General features: G+C 33.7%; 3 protein-coding genes across 3 annotated transcripts; 2 read left to right on the forward strand and 1 right to left on the reverse strand.

Moving 5' to 3' along the window:
* Window positions 1–2,563: 2,563 nt before the first annotated feature.
* On the forward strand, window positions 2,564–7,858 carry LOC113696800 (ubiquitin-conjugating enzyme E2 22-like). The gene is made up of 7 exons (XM_027216185.2): window positions 2,564–2,879; window positions 3,857–3,962; window positions 4,423–4,567; window positions 4,646–4,723; window positions 5,554–5,666; window positions 5,807–5,910; window positions 7,259–7,858. The coding sequence occupies exons 2-7, from the start codon at window positions 3,960–3,962 to the stop codon at window positions 7,614–7,616; spliced, it is 801 nt and encodes a 266-aa protein (XP_027071986.1). The 5' UTR covers window positions 2,564–2,879; window positions 3,857–3,959; the 3' UTR covers window positions 7,617–7,858.
* Window positions 7,859–8,108: 250 nt separating this feature from the next.
* On the reverse strand, window positions 8,109–10,488 carry LOC113696808 (calmodulin-7). The gene is made up of 2 exons (XM_027216191.2): window positions 10,130–10,488; window positions 8,109–8,842 (listed from the first exon to the last, which is right to left on the reverse strand). Exons 1-2 carry the CDS (start codon window positions 10,203–10,205, stop codon window positions 8,469–8,471), a joined length of 450 nt encoding a protein of 149 aa, XP_027071992.1. The 5' UTR covers window positions 10,206–10,488; the 3' UTR covers window positions 8,109–8,468.
* A 3,294-nt stretch (window positions 10,489–13,782) lies between these two features.
* Window positions 13,783–14,709, forward strand: LOC113687875 (uncharacterized). The gene has a single exon (XM_027205402.2). It carries the CDS (start codon window positions 13,783–13,785, stop codon window positions 14,707–14,709), a length of 927 nt encoding a protein of 308 aa, XP_027061203.2.
* The last annotated feature ends 1,120 nt before the right edge of the window (window positions 14,710–15,829 follow it).

Raw genomic sequence — 15,829 nt, forward strand, 5'->3', positions numbered from 1 at the left:
TTCATATTCTCCAATGTTGTATGCTACTAACGAGCTATTTATTTCATGAGAATTTCAGCTACATTATTTATGTGGTTCAGTTTGTCTTGAACAAGAACCCACTCAAATTCTTCCTCTTTATTATGCTTACGAAACCTCTTTGATCTTGGCCTATCTATCTTTTGTGCAACTGTTTTTGTTAGCTTTCATGGTAGAAATTGATGGAAGAGTTAAAAATATATATTCTATGTAGGTTTGAGGGTTTGAATTTAAGACCTTCTACTTACAATCATTTTTCCCTTACCGTCCAACCCTTCCTCCAATGTAATCCGCATCTTATTTCTTCACGAGGCTATCACTATCACCAGTTTGAAATTTAAAGATCTGTAATGTTTCAATTCCAAAATATTAGACAAAACTTGCAACGTCAAAATTTTTTACCATCATCAAATTGATTTGGGTGGTTAGCAAATTAATGCATTTTTGTCAATTGTCCTACTTTGCCTAAAATTTAAAAAGTTTTGGACTAATTCTTTCTAACTGTGTAATTAGATCCATAGTTATCAAAATATAGGATGAGTATAATATGTACTTGTATTATATGAATTTTTGTTCAAAAATATAACTCAAAGTTTGGTGTAAAAATACGAGTACAGCCAAAATTATGCATATGAATTCACACGTGAATAGTATGACTATATTTGAAAGTCACAAAATTTAAAATATGGGTAAAATTATTGCAATTTTTAGAAATTATACTACATTAATACCACTTTTAACTCTTATTCTTTTGTATTAGGCATTAACTTTATTAAAATTTTATCACCTTGTTATGTTTATATTTATAAATCTACTAAAATTATGACATATACACAAGGATAGAGATAGGGGATGGGGAGGGGCAGCCATCTCCTCCCTTCTCCCCTCCTTAAAATCTTTTTGAAAATTCTATTTTTGTATATACTTATTTAATGCAACTTAATAAAATCTCACTATTTTGACACCATACAATTAATTTATCATAATTTTCAACATTCTTTCTTTGCATAATTTTCATGTAATATAGAAAACCTTTAATCTCTTAAATAAGATAAAATATCAGTCAAAATCTAATTAAACTAAACTGAAATACCAATTAGTAGTCAGTCCAGAATAATTGAACCTGCCATCGATAACGGCTAGCTGGGGAGATGACGCCCTAACGGTCACCTGGAAGAGAATCGTCGGCAAATTTGAAATTGACACATGCTGGAACGCGGTGGTGGCGCACCTCACGACAAAACATTTACACTGGAAAGTGGAAGGCCCTACCAACAAGCATTTTTTTTTTATAGGAACCAGAAAAAGCATTTCAAGTAAATTATTAGTATTATATTCTTATACGTATAAAGAAAGGGATAAAGATTACTAAAAGCCAAGAAGATTACATCATAATTCAACAAATTTTGTATGATTGAGGAACTAATAAAACCATTATACGATATGTAGATCAATAGGTTAGTACTAAAAACCATTAACAAACCAGGTAAGTATATGTTTTTTCTTTCCAACAACCTATACTCTCAATTGATTCCCAACATCACATCTTTATCCTCTCAATTTCCAAACTATAATTAATTTAAGAGTAAATCTTATATACACTGACGGTGTATACACTATCACGGTTAGATATATGACACATATGCAAAATTTGAGTTTTAAATTCAAATTCGAATTATGTGTCATGCATCTAATGGTGAAAGTGTATACACTGTCAGTGTATAGAAGATTAATCCTTAATGGCATATATTATACTAGTTAGAAGACAACTCATGGGCAGGAAGTCAATCTCTTAGTAATTGGCTTGGTGATACTTAGTGCAAGTTTAATTATTTATTGAGCTTCGGTTTGACGCCCAAAATTCAAAACTTTTCTTGTTAGGCTTTTTTGTAGTAACATGCAAAACCATTCAAGAGCAAAGACAACCATCCATTCATTCAATATGCGCCAATCTCTTAGAAAGATTTTTTTTCTTTAAACGAAAAAATGTATGATAAAATCACTTTATTACTAGGGCTGCTAACGGATTAGATCTATACTAGGATTTAATCCAAATATAGATATATTTTTTGAGATTTTTAATGTGTCTTCCAAACCCATTTCTCCATATTTGATCCAAATCTAATTTATATTCATTTTAGATGGATCTAATTTACATTTATTTTATCCGTTTTAGATTTGGATGACATTAATATGAATATTCAGATAAATACATGTACTATCTAATTCATTATACTAGTAGTATTTTTGAGTTTGTTATAAATATACCTATTTTTCTTCTTTTTTTTAAATAATTATCGTAACACTTTTCGTGATATGATATGTATGAAATAAAAAGATGATTAAAAAAATAAAATTAGTATTAAAATATGTATATACGATACAAATAAATAATTTTTATTTAACCTTGGAAGCCTCCCGTTGTGAATAATTCGGGTAATTGAGAATTGACTATGAGTGTATGGGTCGGGGGCCCGACGAGAAGTTTCTGACAGAGGCCCCACTACCAGATTCATAATTCAACATGCTGCTTATTATTTACTAGTATAATTTATTTTTATTATTTTCTTTTGTCGCTCTCTAGGCGCTCTCTCTCTCAAAACTAATCAATAAATCGCCGAGTTAATCATTTGTATCTGCATCATCTGAATACTGTGTAGTAGTAGTTGCATAATAGCAGTGGTGCAGTGGTCTTGTAGCAATGCAATTTCAGTTTTCTGATTTCTGGTAATCCGTAGGTTTAGTGTTATTCCATCCAGTCTGAAATTGAAAAGCCAAAGAAGGTGGAGCGGAAGGAGGGCTTGCAAATCAAATTTCTGCCCTCTAAACTACCCCGCTCGCTCATCAATCCAAATTCCGAGGTACAACTCTATTCTCTTTCATCCGGCCCTTCTTTTCTTTCCTGATTGAGATCACTTCTGGAGAATTTATTTGAACTATTAATTGAATTATCGCTTTTCCTTTTTTTTTTTCTTGATCTTCTATCGCTTTTCTGTTTCATCTTTTGTTTTGTTTTTCCCTCTTAGTTATCGCCTTTCACGGTGATTGAATTAACTGGTCTGCGTGGGGGGTCTTTTGCTGTTTCAATTACCATCTCAGTTTTGTTACATTTATGTATGTCTTTGAAAAACCTTTTCTTTATGCAGGTCCTATTGAAAGTTATTTTCTTGTTGCCTAGCCTTATGATTTGATTTTTTCCACATTCATAATAATTGTTATCCTCATAAAGATTGGACTTTTATTCCTGCGGTGAAGGTGAATCTCATAATTATCATTTTTTACTGACTTCCTTCCTGGGCATTTGTTGTCTAAGTATCCTCTCGCCTTTAGCGTGTTATGATGTTCAGTGGGTTTCAAGAACGCAATTATTTCTACTAATGGGAAGATTAATTATCTGACAAGCTGAACTTGGTTAGTTGGCATAACCAAAAACATACTGCTAGTCTGCTAGTTGTCTTCTTCTCTACCTGGTTTTCGTGCCACGGACTATTCTGGCATAATTAGTTTTTGGATTTTGTTGTTTCATATAGGCATCTTGGTACTAGTTTTAAGACCCCAAAAAAAAAAAAACTACTGTATCCAGTGGACAAAGGCATCATCCCTCTTCCTTTTCCTATTCCTTTTGTAGTACTTGGAACATGAATTAATTCTTAACATGCTGGCAAAAAACTTGGTTACGTTTTTAAGTTTTACAGTTTTGGTTTACATTTATATGTATGCTGCTTGAATGCTTCAAAAAAGTGAGCGTATTCTCTATGGAGAGTGGTAATCAACAGGGCTAATTATGTTAGTTCCTCAATGGGTCTGATTACCAAGAACATTTTTGTTTCTTTTGCAGGATTTCCATTTGTTGGCTCGATAACCTTTTGTTGTGTCAAAATTTTGTGACCAAAGTTTCAAGCAAAGTCAGTTGCAACGGGCTCAGATTTTTTAGTCTCATCATGGTAATGGATCTATTATTCCTTCCTTTCATTTTCAAACAGCAATCTATTATTCCTTCCCCACCCCCCCTCCTCACTCTCTCTCTCTCTCTCTCTCTGTCCCCCTTTTTTTCTATTTTAATCAAGATATGGTTGATTCAATCTATAAGTGATGTATAAAGTTGTTTTTTATGGAAATCTTTATTTGATTATTAAGTGTTGTATTAAGCAAAAACAAGTTTCTTGTTTTATTTTACTTGTCGGAGCTTGACATCATAGACTAGGATATGAGTAAGTCCAATGCTCATGCTGTACTTTGATGGTCTTTTTCATTTGGTGCTTCCTTCACACATTGACACTTATTCCTTTTTTTTTTTTGTTCTTTCTTTGAAAGTAAGCAATATATAATTACATATTCTGAATTAATTGAACTTATTCTTCTCCTTTGCCAACTGAAAAACTGTTTTAAATTTCTTTAATACAGGCAACAAATGAGAATCTTCCGCCAAATGTGATTAAACAACTTGCTAAGGAATTAAAGAATCTTGACGAAATACCTCCTGAGGGCATTAAAGTTGGTGTAGATGATGACAATTTTTCGACTATATATGCTGACATTGAGGGCCCAGGTAGTGCTTCAACCCTAAGAGTTCCCACTCTTGAAAAAGTTTTATCTTTATCTCACTGATATTTTCTGTTCATTGCAGCTGGGACTCCATATGAGAATGGCATTTTTCGTATGAAGTTGATATTGTCTCATGATTTCCCACATTCACCCCCAAAAGGTTGGTAAACTGGCATTTTTGAACATCTAATTTTCTCCTATGTTTGTTAAGAGTGGAAGTGGTGTGCTTCTTTCTGGCCTACACAGTTTTGCTCTACAGCAAAAACCTTTGCTTTTATCTTTCTATTCTTGGGTACTTGTTCATTTGTAGTTGTTAATTTTTTTCTCTTTAAATTTAGACATGGTACAAGCATTCTCACCTTGCTCAGTTGATTGATTTGGTGTTGGTTTGCATGTTTCTATGGTTTAAATTTAGACATGGTACAAGCATTCTCACCTTGCTCAGTTGATTGATTTGGTGTTGGTTTGCATGTTTCTATGGTTTAAATTTAGACATGGTACAAGCATTCTCACCTTGCTCAGTTGATTGATTTGGTGTTGGTTTGCATGTTTCTATGGTTTACTGTTGTAATCCATGCATGCTTTCCCCCCGTGTTTTCTCTTCTCCATGCCTTTTTATCATATTGATGTAATGTGTCCTATACTATGAATGAGGATCCCTTAAGAAGTCAAAAAATTCCATTGTGTTTGTACAGCATTGATTGTTACTATTACCATAAGGTAATACCTGGGCTTCATGGTTCATTCATGTGATTGGCCTTGGGTAGCATTAAACTTTCTTGACTCACAATTCAAGTACAAACAATGATCCTCTATCTTGTTCTCCATCATCTGTGGTATCAACCATATTTCGTTATTCGAAGAACAATTTGTTTGAGATAGCCCTTTGAGGTTTCAGCCTTGTTTGAAGTCCTCAATTTTGGCTAAATATGTGTCAGTTTGGAGGTCTTGTTTTCAATACCTTGTGTGGTCTTCTTGCTTTTACTGCAGGGTACTTTCTTACAAAGATTTTTCATCCAAATATTGCAACAAGTGGTGAGATCTGTGTGAATGCATTGAAAAAGGATTGGAATCCTAGCCTTGGTTTGCGGCATGTTTTAATGGTATTTTTCTTTCTCTTTAAATTGATTTGATAAAAATTATTGGTTTGAGACTGTCAAGCAATTGCAACAAATTTAGTTACGTGTCAGTTTGTTGTCAATTAGCAAAACTTTTGTCTGCTAACTCTTTCTTTTTGCAACAGGTTATTAGATGTTTGTTGATTGAACCATTTCCGGAATCAGCCTTGAATGAGCAGGCTGGCAAATTGTTACTTGAAAATTATGAGGAGTATGCCCGGCATGCAAGGTGAGGACTTGTTGCTTCATTGACTTTGGTTTTTTTGGTGTGGAGATGTCTTCTGTGTTTGATGCTGTTGTACTCACCTGTCTTCTGTGTTTGATGCTGTTATACTCAGCTGTCTCTTTTCTGATTTTGCATGAGTCGTATTACACTGATAGTATTTTAACTAGGTTGGCCAAAAGCAGTACTTGATATAATGTTTGCTTCTCACTTTTTGTCCTCAAGCCTTGGTGGATTTTTGATATTTGGCCTACTTAAATCATAGTTAAAATTCAGTTCTTTCAATCTACTTAAGAAGGGCTTGGTAGTTTGTATCCTATGATTGGAATTTATGGACAGGAGGAAGAAGAGAAGGAAGTGGGAGGAGTGGATAATTTGTAGTTGGGAGCTTTGTGTTAGGAGTTTTAGGTTTATACTGGATTCCACTCTATATACTTCTTGTCAGTATGATTAGCCATTTTACATGTAAAATGCAGCATTAGGGGTCTAGCTGCTGAGTTGATTGTCCTTGATTAGACAAGATAAGGCTTGGTAAAAAGCGAGTATGTCCTAATGGTCATACTATGATGGTCTTCTACATTATACTAGTTGTTTTGTCTTACATTGATGTCTTTCTAATCCCAGTGGAGTGTTTCAGGATATCCTGCCTTGTATTCTGGTTGTCAAGTATAATAGCATTTTAAGATACTCTTTAATCTACGCATACATGAGCATTTTCACTCGTAAAAGTCATCCCATTGTTTGTTGGAGCACAGACTCTAATATACTTTTAGCTTTTCAACAAGTAGTAGAGCCAAGGTGTATATCTAGAAATGTGGCAAGATTTCTGTGTTTCACTGCTTGGTGAATATGGGAACAAGCTCCACTAGAAGTTCTGGAATTACCTGCCTTTTTATATATTTGACATTAAATCTTTATAACACAGAAGAATTTCTTTGAAATTAATACAATTTGCATCACATAATATCTAACTTAATGCTGTTTGATTTTCATATAATGCATTTGAGTAACACCCGGGAATGTGGAAATATGGAAAGTTTTGCGATATACGGTTTGGATTGGTGGATGAGTTATTATACTCGAGTTCTATGTACTGAACAGCAGCCCAAGTACCATGACTTTGATCTACCAGGAAGATGTTAAGCCAAACTTGGTTAACAATCATCTCCAGCATGCGTACTTCTGGAAATGACCCTGTGACAATGAGTCTGATGACACTATTTAAATTGCCGCCTCATCTGGAAGCTCTTATACGGTTCAGCTGTTATGAGGAGAGTTCAAGTTGTTAAATAGGAGATTAATAAAATGTATCTTATACGGCACAGATGTCTTCTTCCTAACTTCAATTTTGCAGGATCTACACGGGAATACATGCACTCAAATCAAAGCCAAAGTTCAAAGCAGGAGGAATTTCTGAGTCTACAACTGCCTTAAAAGTTGACCATCTGAATAACTCAGCTTATAGTGTTGATCCCAAGAATGCGGTCTCAGGTGCTGGTCTTCCGCTTCCAGTTCCGGTGGTAGTCCCTTCTGCAAATGCAACCAAAGGAGGAAATAATCATGATCAACTGGTTGACCTTCCTTCAGCCATGGATGCAGGAGTAGGTGCATCAGCAACACCTTGTCTGCAAAAGAAGGAAGTTTTATTCGCCAAAGTTCCTTCTGACAAGAAGAAAATGGATGCAAGAAAGAAAAGCTTGAAGAGATTGTGAGGTTTTGTGTGTTTAGTGGCCCCAATTTTCACTTATTTGGTAAATGATAAAAAGAAACAATGCATAAATGGCACGGTTATGTACCAATTGAGAGCTCCCCTCCCTCCTCTTTCATTCCATTTGTAGATCTTCCAATGTTTTTTAAAGCATTCTGCAACGGTTGTCGCTCTCGGAAGAATTCCTTATATAACTTTTTCTTAAAATGTTTTCTTTAGTTTGGTATTTATTTCCCTTTTGTTGCATTTACTTTGCCTTGTTTGTTTGTTGGAACTGATGCTGCTTGTATCATGTTTGTAGTCCCGTATCTGTAAGATCAAAACTTTTTTCACACACATCTTATTGTATGCGATGCGTATATGTTGTCGTCAAAACTCATCTTCACTCAGTAATATATACCAAGGTAAGATGCTGCAATGGTAAATAAAAAGAAGCAGCCAGTAGCAAATTACTACATACGCAGGATAAGGATATGGCAATGCTCACTACAAAGTCTTTCCAAACTAGGATATGACATTAAAGAAAACCAAACGCATTCTCCATCAGTCAAACAACAGCATACAGCTTTACAACCAACGTTTGCCAGAAAGGGCAAAATTTTGGAGAAGATTCACCCTATGACATAAAAAAGGAAGAATGGAAAGGGGAGATCATTATGCTAAAAAGAAGAAAACTCGGACATCATTACAACAGAGAGATCATTATGCTAAAGATGTTCAACCTTTAAAACCACCAGACAAGTAGTAAAAGTACACTAAAAGCATTAAACCAGCTATCCCTGTTCAACCAGTTGAATCTTTTTCCACTCCTACATGTAGATCTATTCAGTTTAATGCAGGATTGCAGGCAGGGATATCACTTGGCCATCATAACCTTGACAAACTCTTCATAGTTGATTTGTCCATCACCATCAACGTCAGCCTCCCTGATCATCTCATCAACTTCCTCGTCTGTAAGCTTCTCCCCAAGGTTAGTCATGACATGGCGAAGCTCAGCAGCAGAAATAAAGCCATTTTGATCCTTGTCAAAAACTCGGAATGCTTCTTTTAGCTCCTCCTCAGAGTCGGTATCCTTCATCTTCCTTGCCATGAGATTTAGAAATTCTGGGAAATCTATGGTCCCATTTCCATCAGCATCAACTTCATTTATCATGTCCTGGAGCTCAGCCTCAGTAGGGTTCTGCCCCAGCGACCTCATCACTGTCCCAAGCTCCTTAGTGGTGATGCAACCTAGAGATCAGTAGAACATTCAACTAATCAATGCAGACCTTCAATGGTACAACGATTCTAAATATGATAAGTCAGCCTGGGTTTCGCGAAGGAATGAAGATAGAGAATGAAACAAAACATAAAATTTTCAGCTATCTACACCATAACTTTTACAAACTAATTCACAGCTTGCAATGATACAAATGATGCATAGCCATCCAAAAATTGACAAAGCACATACCAACGTATCATTCCAAGCTAATAACAAGGCACACGAATATCTGAACATGCACACGTACGGTCATAATGACAAAAGATGATTCGATAGAAAAAAACATAGAGAGACACATTTTTTGAAACAACGGCAGATTCAAATCCTGTAATGTTACTAGAATAGTTTTAAGCCTATAACCACTGCCGTGATCAATGACCTGGAGTTCTCTAGATGCTGTTTATTTTCAGCACTCAGAGAGTAGTCATTAGCCAGAGAGGATGTGAATTGCTGGACCGGTGCATAACCACAACAATCATTGAGTGTAATAATAGTTGACCACAAGCGGCAAAGCATCATGCAGTTGCAAAGCGACATAAGATTGCTCACAACTCACAAAGACCAGTTATAGGAGGTCAACCTAACAGAACAGATGATGGTAAAACATTTCCATCACTCGCTCATTCAACCTATAACATACAGTTTCAAGAAAAGAAACGATTTCAAATTCAAAAAGTTTCGAACCACATAACAGAAATCTTATCTTTGCCGGTGTTCAGCAAAAGCACCAATCGGTTAAAAAAAAAAAAAGTTGTCAACTTTGTTGCTCGAGAGTCAAGACCAAACCAAATGTACACGAGAAAAGAATTGACTGAAATTTGAAAGAAAATCATTGTGGCAAAGAAGAAGAGAAGGAATGATAAAGGAGCACTTTCGTAGAAATTCGGATTGATAACGTTCTTGCATTTATTGTTGTTCACAGTTTTCCCTCGAAGAAAAGTTTCCCTTTCCTCCAAACGGGGCCATGAAAGTAGAGCCTGCTGTTAATTAATCTTTCTCCGCAGAGTAACAAAATTATGAGAATTAAAGGAAAGGTTCATTAAAGCCAAATAAGTCAACAGCAGCGAGAAGGGTTAAAGAACCAACAACAACAAGATAGCATTATGATATGAATAGGCAACCAACAAAGAAATAATAGTAAAACAAGAACCCCCAGAAGAGAACCCACCCCATCCAACCCCCCAGATCCGATAATCATATGTATATTATACTAGAACAAGTTTCAATCTGATCTCATGTAGGGACAAAAAGGGTACCATCTCCATCCTTGTCAAAAAGGCTGAAAGCCTCCTTGAACTCAGAGATCTGATCATCAGTCAGCTGATCAGCCATTTCTCCTTCTTTTATTTTTCCTTTTTTTGGTTTAATTTAATTATTTCTCAGGATGATGATGAGGCCACAAACCAATCGATAGATGAAAAAAGGAACACCAAAGGGTATGGAACGAGTGAAGGAAGGAAGAAAGAACGGAAGGAAGAAAGGATGGAAATGGATGGAAGGTCTGCAGCTCTTTCGGCCCTGAGAAAAGGGACTATGAATTTATACTACTCGTAGTCCATAGTCTACCACTACCCATGAAGAAAAACCAAAAAAACAAAAAAAAAAGTTTGAAATTTCCGATAGAAAATGGATAGGAGTAATAAAGTAGTAGGAGACTTGGAGTAATAAATTACTATTTCAGCAGTTAAATTCAAATTTTACGTAATTGTTATATTGGCTCCGTTTGAATTAGTTATTTTTAGGGGCATTTTAAAAATATTTTATTGTAGTAATATAGGTGAAAAACTTTTACTGTAAATAAGGTCGTTTTTGAGATTTTTTTCTTGTGTTTTTTAAGTTGTTTATAGTGATTTTGATATTATTTTTATTTGTATATTACTGTAACATAGTATATAAAAAAACTTATTTTTAAAAAAATGATCAATTTAACAATTTATAAACTGTTAGTATAAAAAATATTAATATGTATTGACACTGACAAAATTATATATATAAAAAATCTTACTCTAAATTAATTAATTAATTACTCTAAATTAATTAAATTAATTAATTACCCAAGTTTTAGAAAGTTTTGTTGTTTTCGTTTTAAAAAGATTTCATATATTTCACATCAGTCCCTGAAATTGTTAGTTCTAATCTAAATCACGCCATCTTCAGCAGCTACTGTTACAATTTTCTTTTATTTCACAAAATGTATGTTTGTCTATTCAGTTTTACTTTTACACATGTGGGACTACACGTTTGCTCCTAAATCATTATTGCTTTCAATGAAGGCATAGAAGTTGTGAATTATGCACTTCCTATATGACAAAGATAAATTCAACTTGGTGGTTGTTGGATTAATTATACCATATTGCAAAACATTAATAAATTTTGGAGCCACTGATCCAATTAAACAATGAAGGGCACAAATGCTAATTATGTACTTTTGACGGTGCGTTTTGTAAATTTTAATTAACCCTTTTTGACATGCATATGAAAGGTGAGTTGTGTCTTTGAGACAAAAAAAAAAAAAAAAAAAAGTTTGATAGTGATAGTTCTAGAGCAAAACAATCAAATATGGATCATATTAGAATTATCATTTGTTTTTTGTTCTCTCTCTCTCTTTTGAAGATATATGGGCTTTGCCTTATTTTATATTTCATTTGACAGAAGAAAACAAATTTTCCATATTTCCAAAAGTCATTTCCTATTTTAGGGACAGAAGACAAATCTTGCTGGTTGCAATGGTGGGGATATTATTAGAATAATCACAAAGACAAAGGACGTTGACAGTCCGTGTTTCATTCTCTTCCATTGGCATAAACGCGGTTCCGCGCTTCTCACGCGGTGGCATTGTAATAAGTTCACTAACAGGCTAGAGCTATCAAAACGAACTGGTAAGTTTGATATTTTAGATTCTTTTTTAAGTTCCTGAGAGTATTTTCACTGAAACTCTTGTTTGGATTGAGTATTATTTAAAATATTATTTAAAATAATTATTATAATATTTTTTATGATTTGATATATGTGAAATAAAAAAATAATAGAGAATATAAAAAGATGAGTTAAAAAATGTATTTATAATACAAGCGAAATATTATTTGAAAATTTTGATATCCAAACTTTTTTATCCGAAGTCAAACCCAGATTCAAATCAAATTCTATCCAAATCCATATATATATACACACACACACACACATATTCATAAACATATACATATACATATGCACACACAAAAAATTTATAAAAATAATCTAATATTATCACTTTACCCCCTTAAACTATATCACTACTATCAGTTTACCCCCTTACGTGTTAAGAAATTTTGGAAAAAAATACTCTTTTATTCTATAGCATTACTACACTGTTATTATTACTTTATTCCTTTAAATTGTTGTGATATAATCGATTTTATTCATAACATTATTTTCTTGGCATTTTACTTCATCGTTAATCTAACTACTATGATAAAAAAATTTAAATATATTTACCCTTATATATATAATTAAAAATAAAAAATTTAGAATGATGATTCTTTTTTTTCACTTTAAGAGATCCAAAAATATAAAAATAAAAGGGTTTTCTCAAATATCTTTTTTTACACTTATTAATACTATGAAAAAAAAAAAGAGATAGGAAAGAAGGAGATAGAAAATTAGATTTTGTAAAAAAAAAGAGAAAAAGTCTAACATTATCGTATTAATTTAAGATTGTTGGGATTAGAATTGAAATCCGGTGGTAAACAGTAAAGTGAAATAATTTTAAAATAATAAAATTATTTAATTCTTTCTTATTTGTATTTTATAAAAAAAGAATTGAACTCTCTCTCTTTCTCTCTCTCTCCCCCTCTCCCTCCCCCTTCCGATCTTTCTATTTTTTTAATATTAATAAGATTGTCAAGAAGAAAGAAATTAATATTTTGATTTTTTTTCTTGATACTAAAGAGGAGAAGAGCCACTTTAAATTTTTTATTATTTTTATTATACAAAGAAGAGATTACTTTCTTTTCAAGTTTTTTAACTTGCTAAGTTGGTTTAATGGTGCGATAAATTACCTAAAAAATAACTTTATGAGGTAAATTGATAATGAGAGTATAGATTATAGCGGTAAAATGATAATAATGTTAAGGGCTAAACTTGTCTTTTTACTTTAATTAAGAAACTCCGTTAAGTTTGACCGTTAATTTTGGAGATAAAGTAACTAAAAGATAAAATTAAGGAAAAAATTAATAGTAATACCGAACGTTAAGAGAATAAAGTGATAATAACTCTTATAATTGGTACATGTTATGAAATAATGATAAGATGTGGATGTCCGTTGATATTCTCTAGATGTGGCTGTCCGTTGATATTCTCAAGAAGGATTACAAGATGAAGATGTCCGTTTGCATTCTCAAGATGATAGTCACATGTATTCTCCCTAGATTCATTAGTACATTGGATGAACTCATTTATGGATGTACTTGATATACTAAATTCATGTATTAGTACTTAATAGGGTTCATGTACCTTCTATCTTGGATCACCTATATATAGGGATGAATCCTACTTCCTTTGTAACCTTGTAACATTGGAATCTGGAAGTACTTTGATCAGTGAATATAATAATACTATAGTTCTCTCTTCTCTTCTTACACTACTAATCCAATCCCTACTTTTTGGGAGTTTATTTTATTAGTTTCACAACACGTTATCAGCACGAGTCTCTACTTTGAGTGAAGGAAAGGCACGAAGCAAAAGTGAAGCACGAAACGTGTCAAGATTTTGCCCGAACAACTTTTGGCTACTTATCAAGGTAATATTCTTTCCTACGAATCTATTGCATAGTCTTATGGCTAATCTCACAAAACAAGAGTTCGTACCTCTTGATATTTCTGGAAAAAATTATTTATCGTGGGTATTGGATGTTGAAATTCATCTTGAGGCAATGGGCCTTTGTAATACTATTGTTGATGAGAATGATGCCTCAAACCAAGACCGTGCTAAGGCCATGATTTTCCTTCGTCGTCATTTAGATGAAGGACTAAAAGTAGAGTATCTTACTGTCAAAGATCCTCTTGTCCTTTGGCAAGATTTGAAAGAAAGATACGATCACCTGAAGTTGGTCGTTCTTCCAAAGGCCCGATATGATTGGCTCCACTTACGACTACAAGATTTCAAATCTGTCAACGAATATAATTCAGCCATGTTCAGAATTACTTCTCAATTATCATTGTGTGGCGAAAAAGTCACTGATGAAAACATGTTAGAGAAAACATTCTCTACTTTTCATGTCTCTAATATGCTCCTGCAGCAGCAATATAGAGAGAGAGGATTTAAAAAATATTCTGAACTTATTGCATGTCTTCTGTTGGCTGAACAAAATAATGAATTACTGCTGAAAAATCATGAGTCCCGACCAACTGGTGCAAGTCCATTCCCTGAAGCGAATGGGACTCAATTTCAAAATTCTGGTCGAGGTCGTGGACGTGGCCGTAGAGGTGGCCGTGGAAGAAGCCGTGGACGTGGCCGTGGCCGTGGACGTGATCGTAGTAGATTTGTGCCTCGTGAAGATTATAGCCGTGGCAAGCAACAAAATATTTCCCAAAAGGGAGAAAATAACTACGATCCGAAAGAAGGAGAAAAAAAAGTTTATGAAGAAAAATGCTACCGATGTGGTATGGAAGGTCACTGGTCCCGTACCTGTCGTACGGCTGAACATCTTGTTGACTTCTATCAAGCATCATTGAAAAAGAAGGACAAAGATGTCGAGACAAATTTTATCGACCAAAAGAATGCTTATGATGATGATGATGCTGACATGACACACCTAGATATTGCCGATTTCTTTGAGCATCCTGAAGATGCAAAATGATCATATATTTAATATTTGTCTAGATGTTTGATATATTGTTAGTTTTGCAGGATTGTCCATTACTTTGGTATGTTGTTTGATATGTTGTTAGTTTTATCAATTTACTTTGCATATGTCTATTCTCGTATCTTTTATCAATATTTAGTTTCATTTATTTTCTTCCTGAAGAAGAAATGGATGCCAAATGTTTGGGATTAAATAATGGTGATGATAACATTTGTCTCGTTAATAGTGCTTCTGCGCACACTATATTGACAAATAAAAGATATTTTTCTTCTTTGGAAATGGGAGAGACAAATTTAATACCATCAGTGGTAGTGCAAAATTAATTGAGGGCTCTGGAAGAGTCACTCTATTTTTCCTGAAGGAACCAAAATTGTCGTAAATAATGCACTACTCTCTCCTAACACTCGAAGAAATTTATTAAAGATATCCGTCGAGATGGATATCAAATTGAGACACTGAATGACATAATAATAAAAATCAAGTCAGATGAAAGTTGATTATATCATATTAATCATTCGAGGGTGTAATGGTTATCGATATAGTTATCTTTATTCTCATTTGATTTATAATCATCACATGCAGTAAACCAGAAGTTTACTGATCCCAATGAATATATGATTTGGCAAAAGTGAGAATATTTGAATGTCGACAAGTATTTATACATACCCCCTTTACATTATACATGGCTCCAAAAGAAATTTATGTCGGATATGCATCATCTTTTACGATTAAATATCGTAAAATATTGATGAATGATCTATTGATGAATGATCTATTGATGAGTGATCTATCCCGACATTAGGGGGAGGAAAAGATCAACCGAAAGGAAATCATCTGAACAATTGGATTTCCTCGATCCTCATACAAAACAATGTGAACTAGAAGTTCAAGAAATTCTTCATTTGAAGAAAATTATATTTATCGACTCCAGAAGAGTTATTAAATCAACTATTCCTGCAGGAAATACTCTTGTTAAAATTGATGTCCCTGAAGGACATGTACAAGTGCTACAAATAAAGGCCGGCCTACCTATATAAGGTATACATTGATTTCAAATATCTCCGGAGATTAAATAAATGTCATGACAAAATTTAACCTCCTGAAGAGGTCGCTC

The sequence above is a fragment of the Coffea arabica genome, chromosome 6e (genome assembly GCF_036785885.1).
Source record: "Coffea arabica cultivar ET-39 chromosome 6e, Coffea Arabica ET-39 HiFi, whole genome shotgun sequence".
Taxonomy (NCBI): domain Eukaryota; kingdom Viridiplantae; phylum Streptophyta; class Magnoliopsida; order Gentianales; family Rubiaceae; genus Coffea; species Coffea arabica.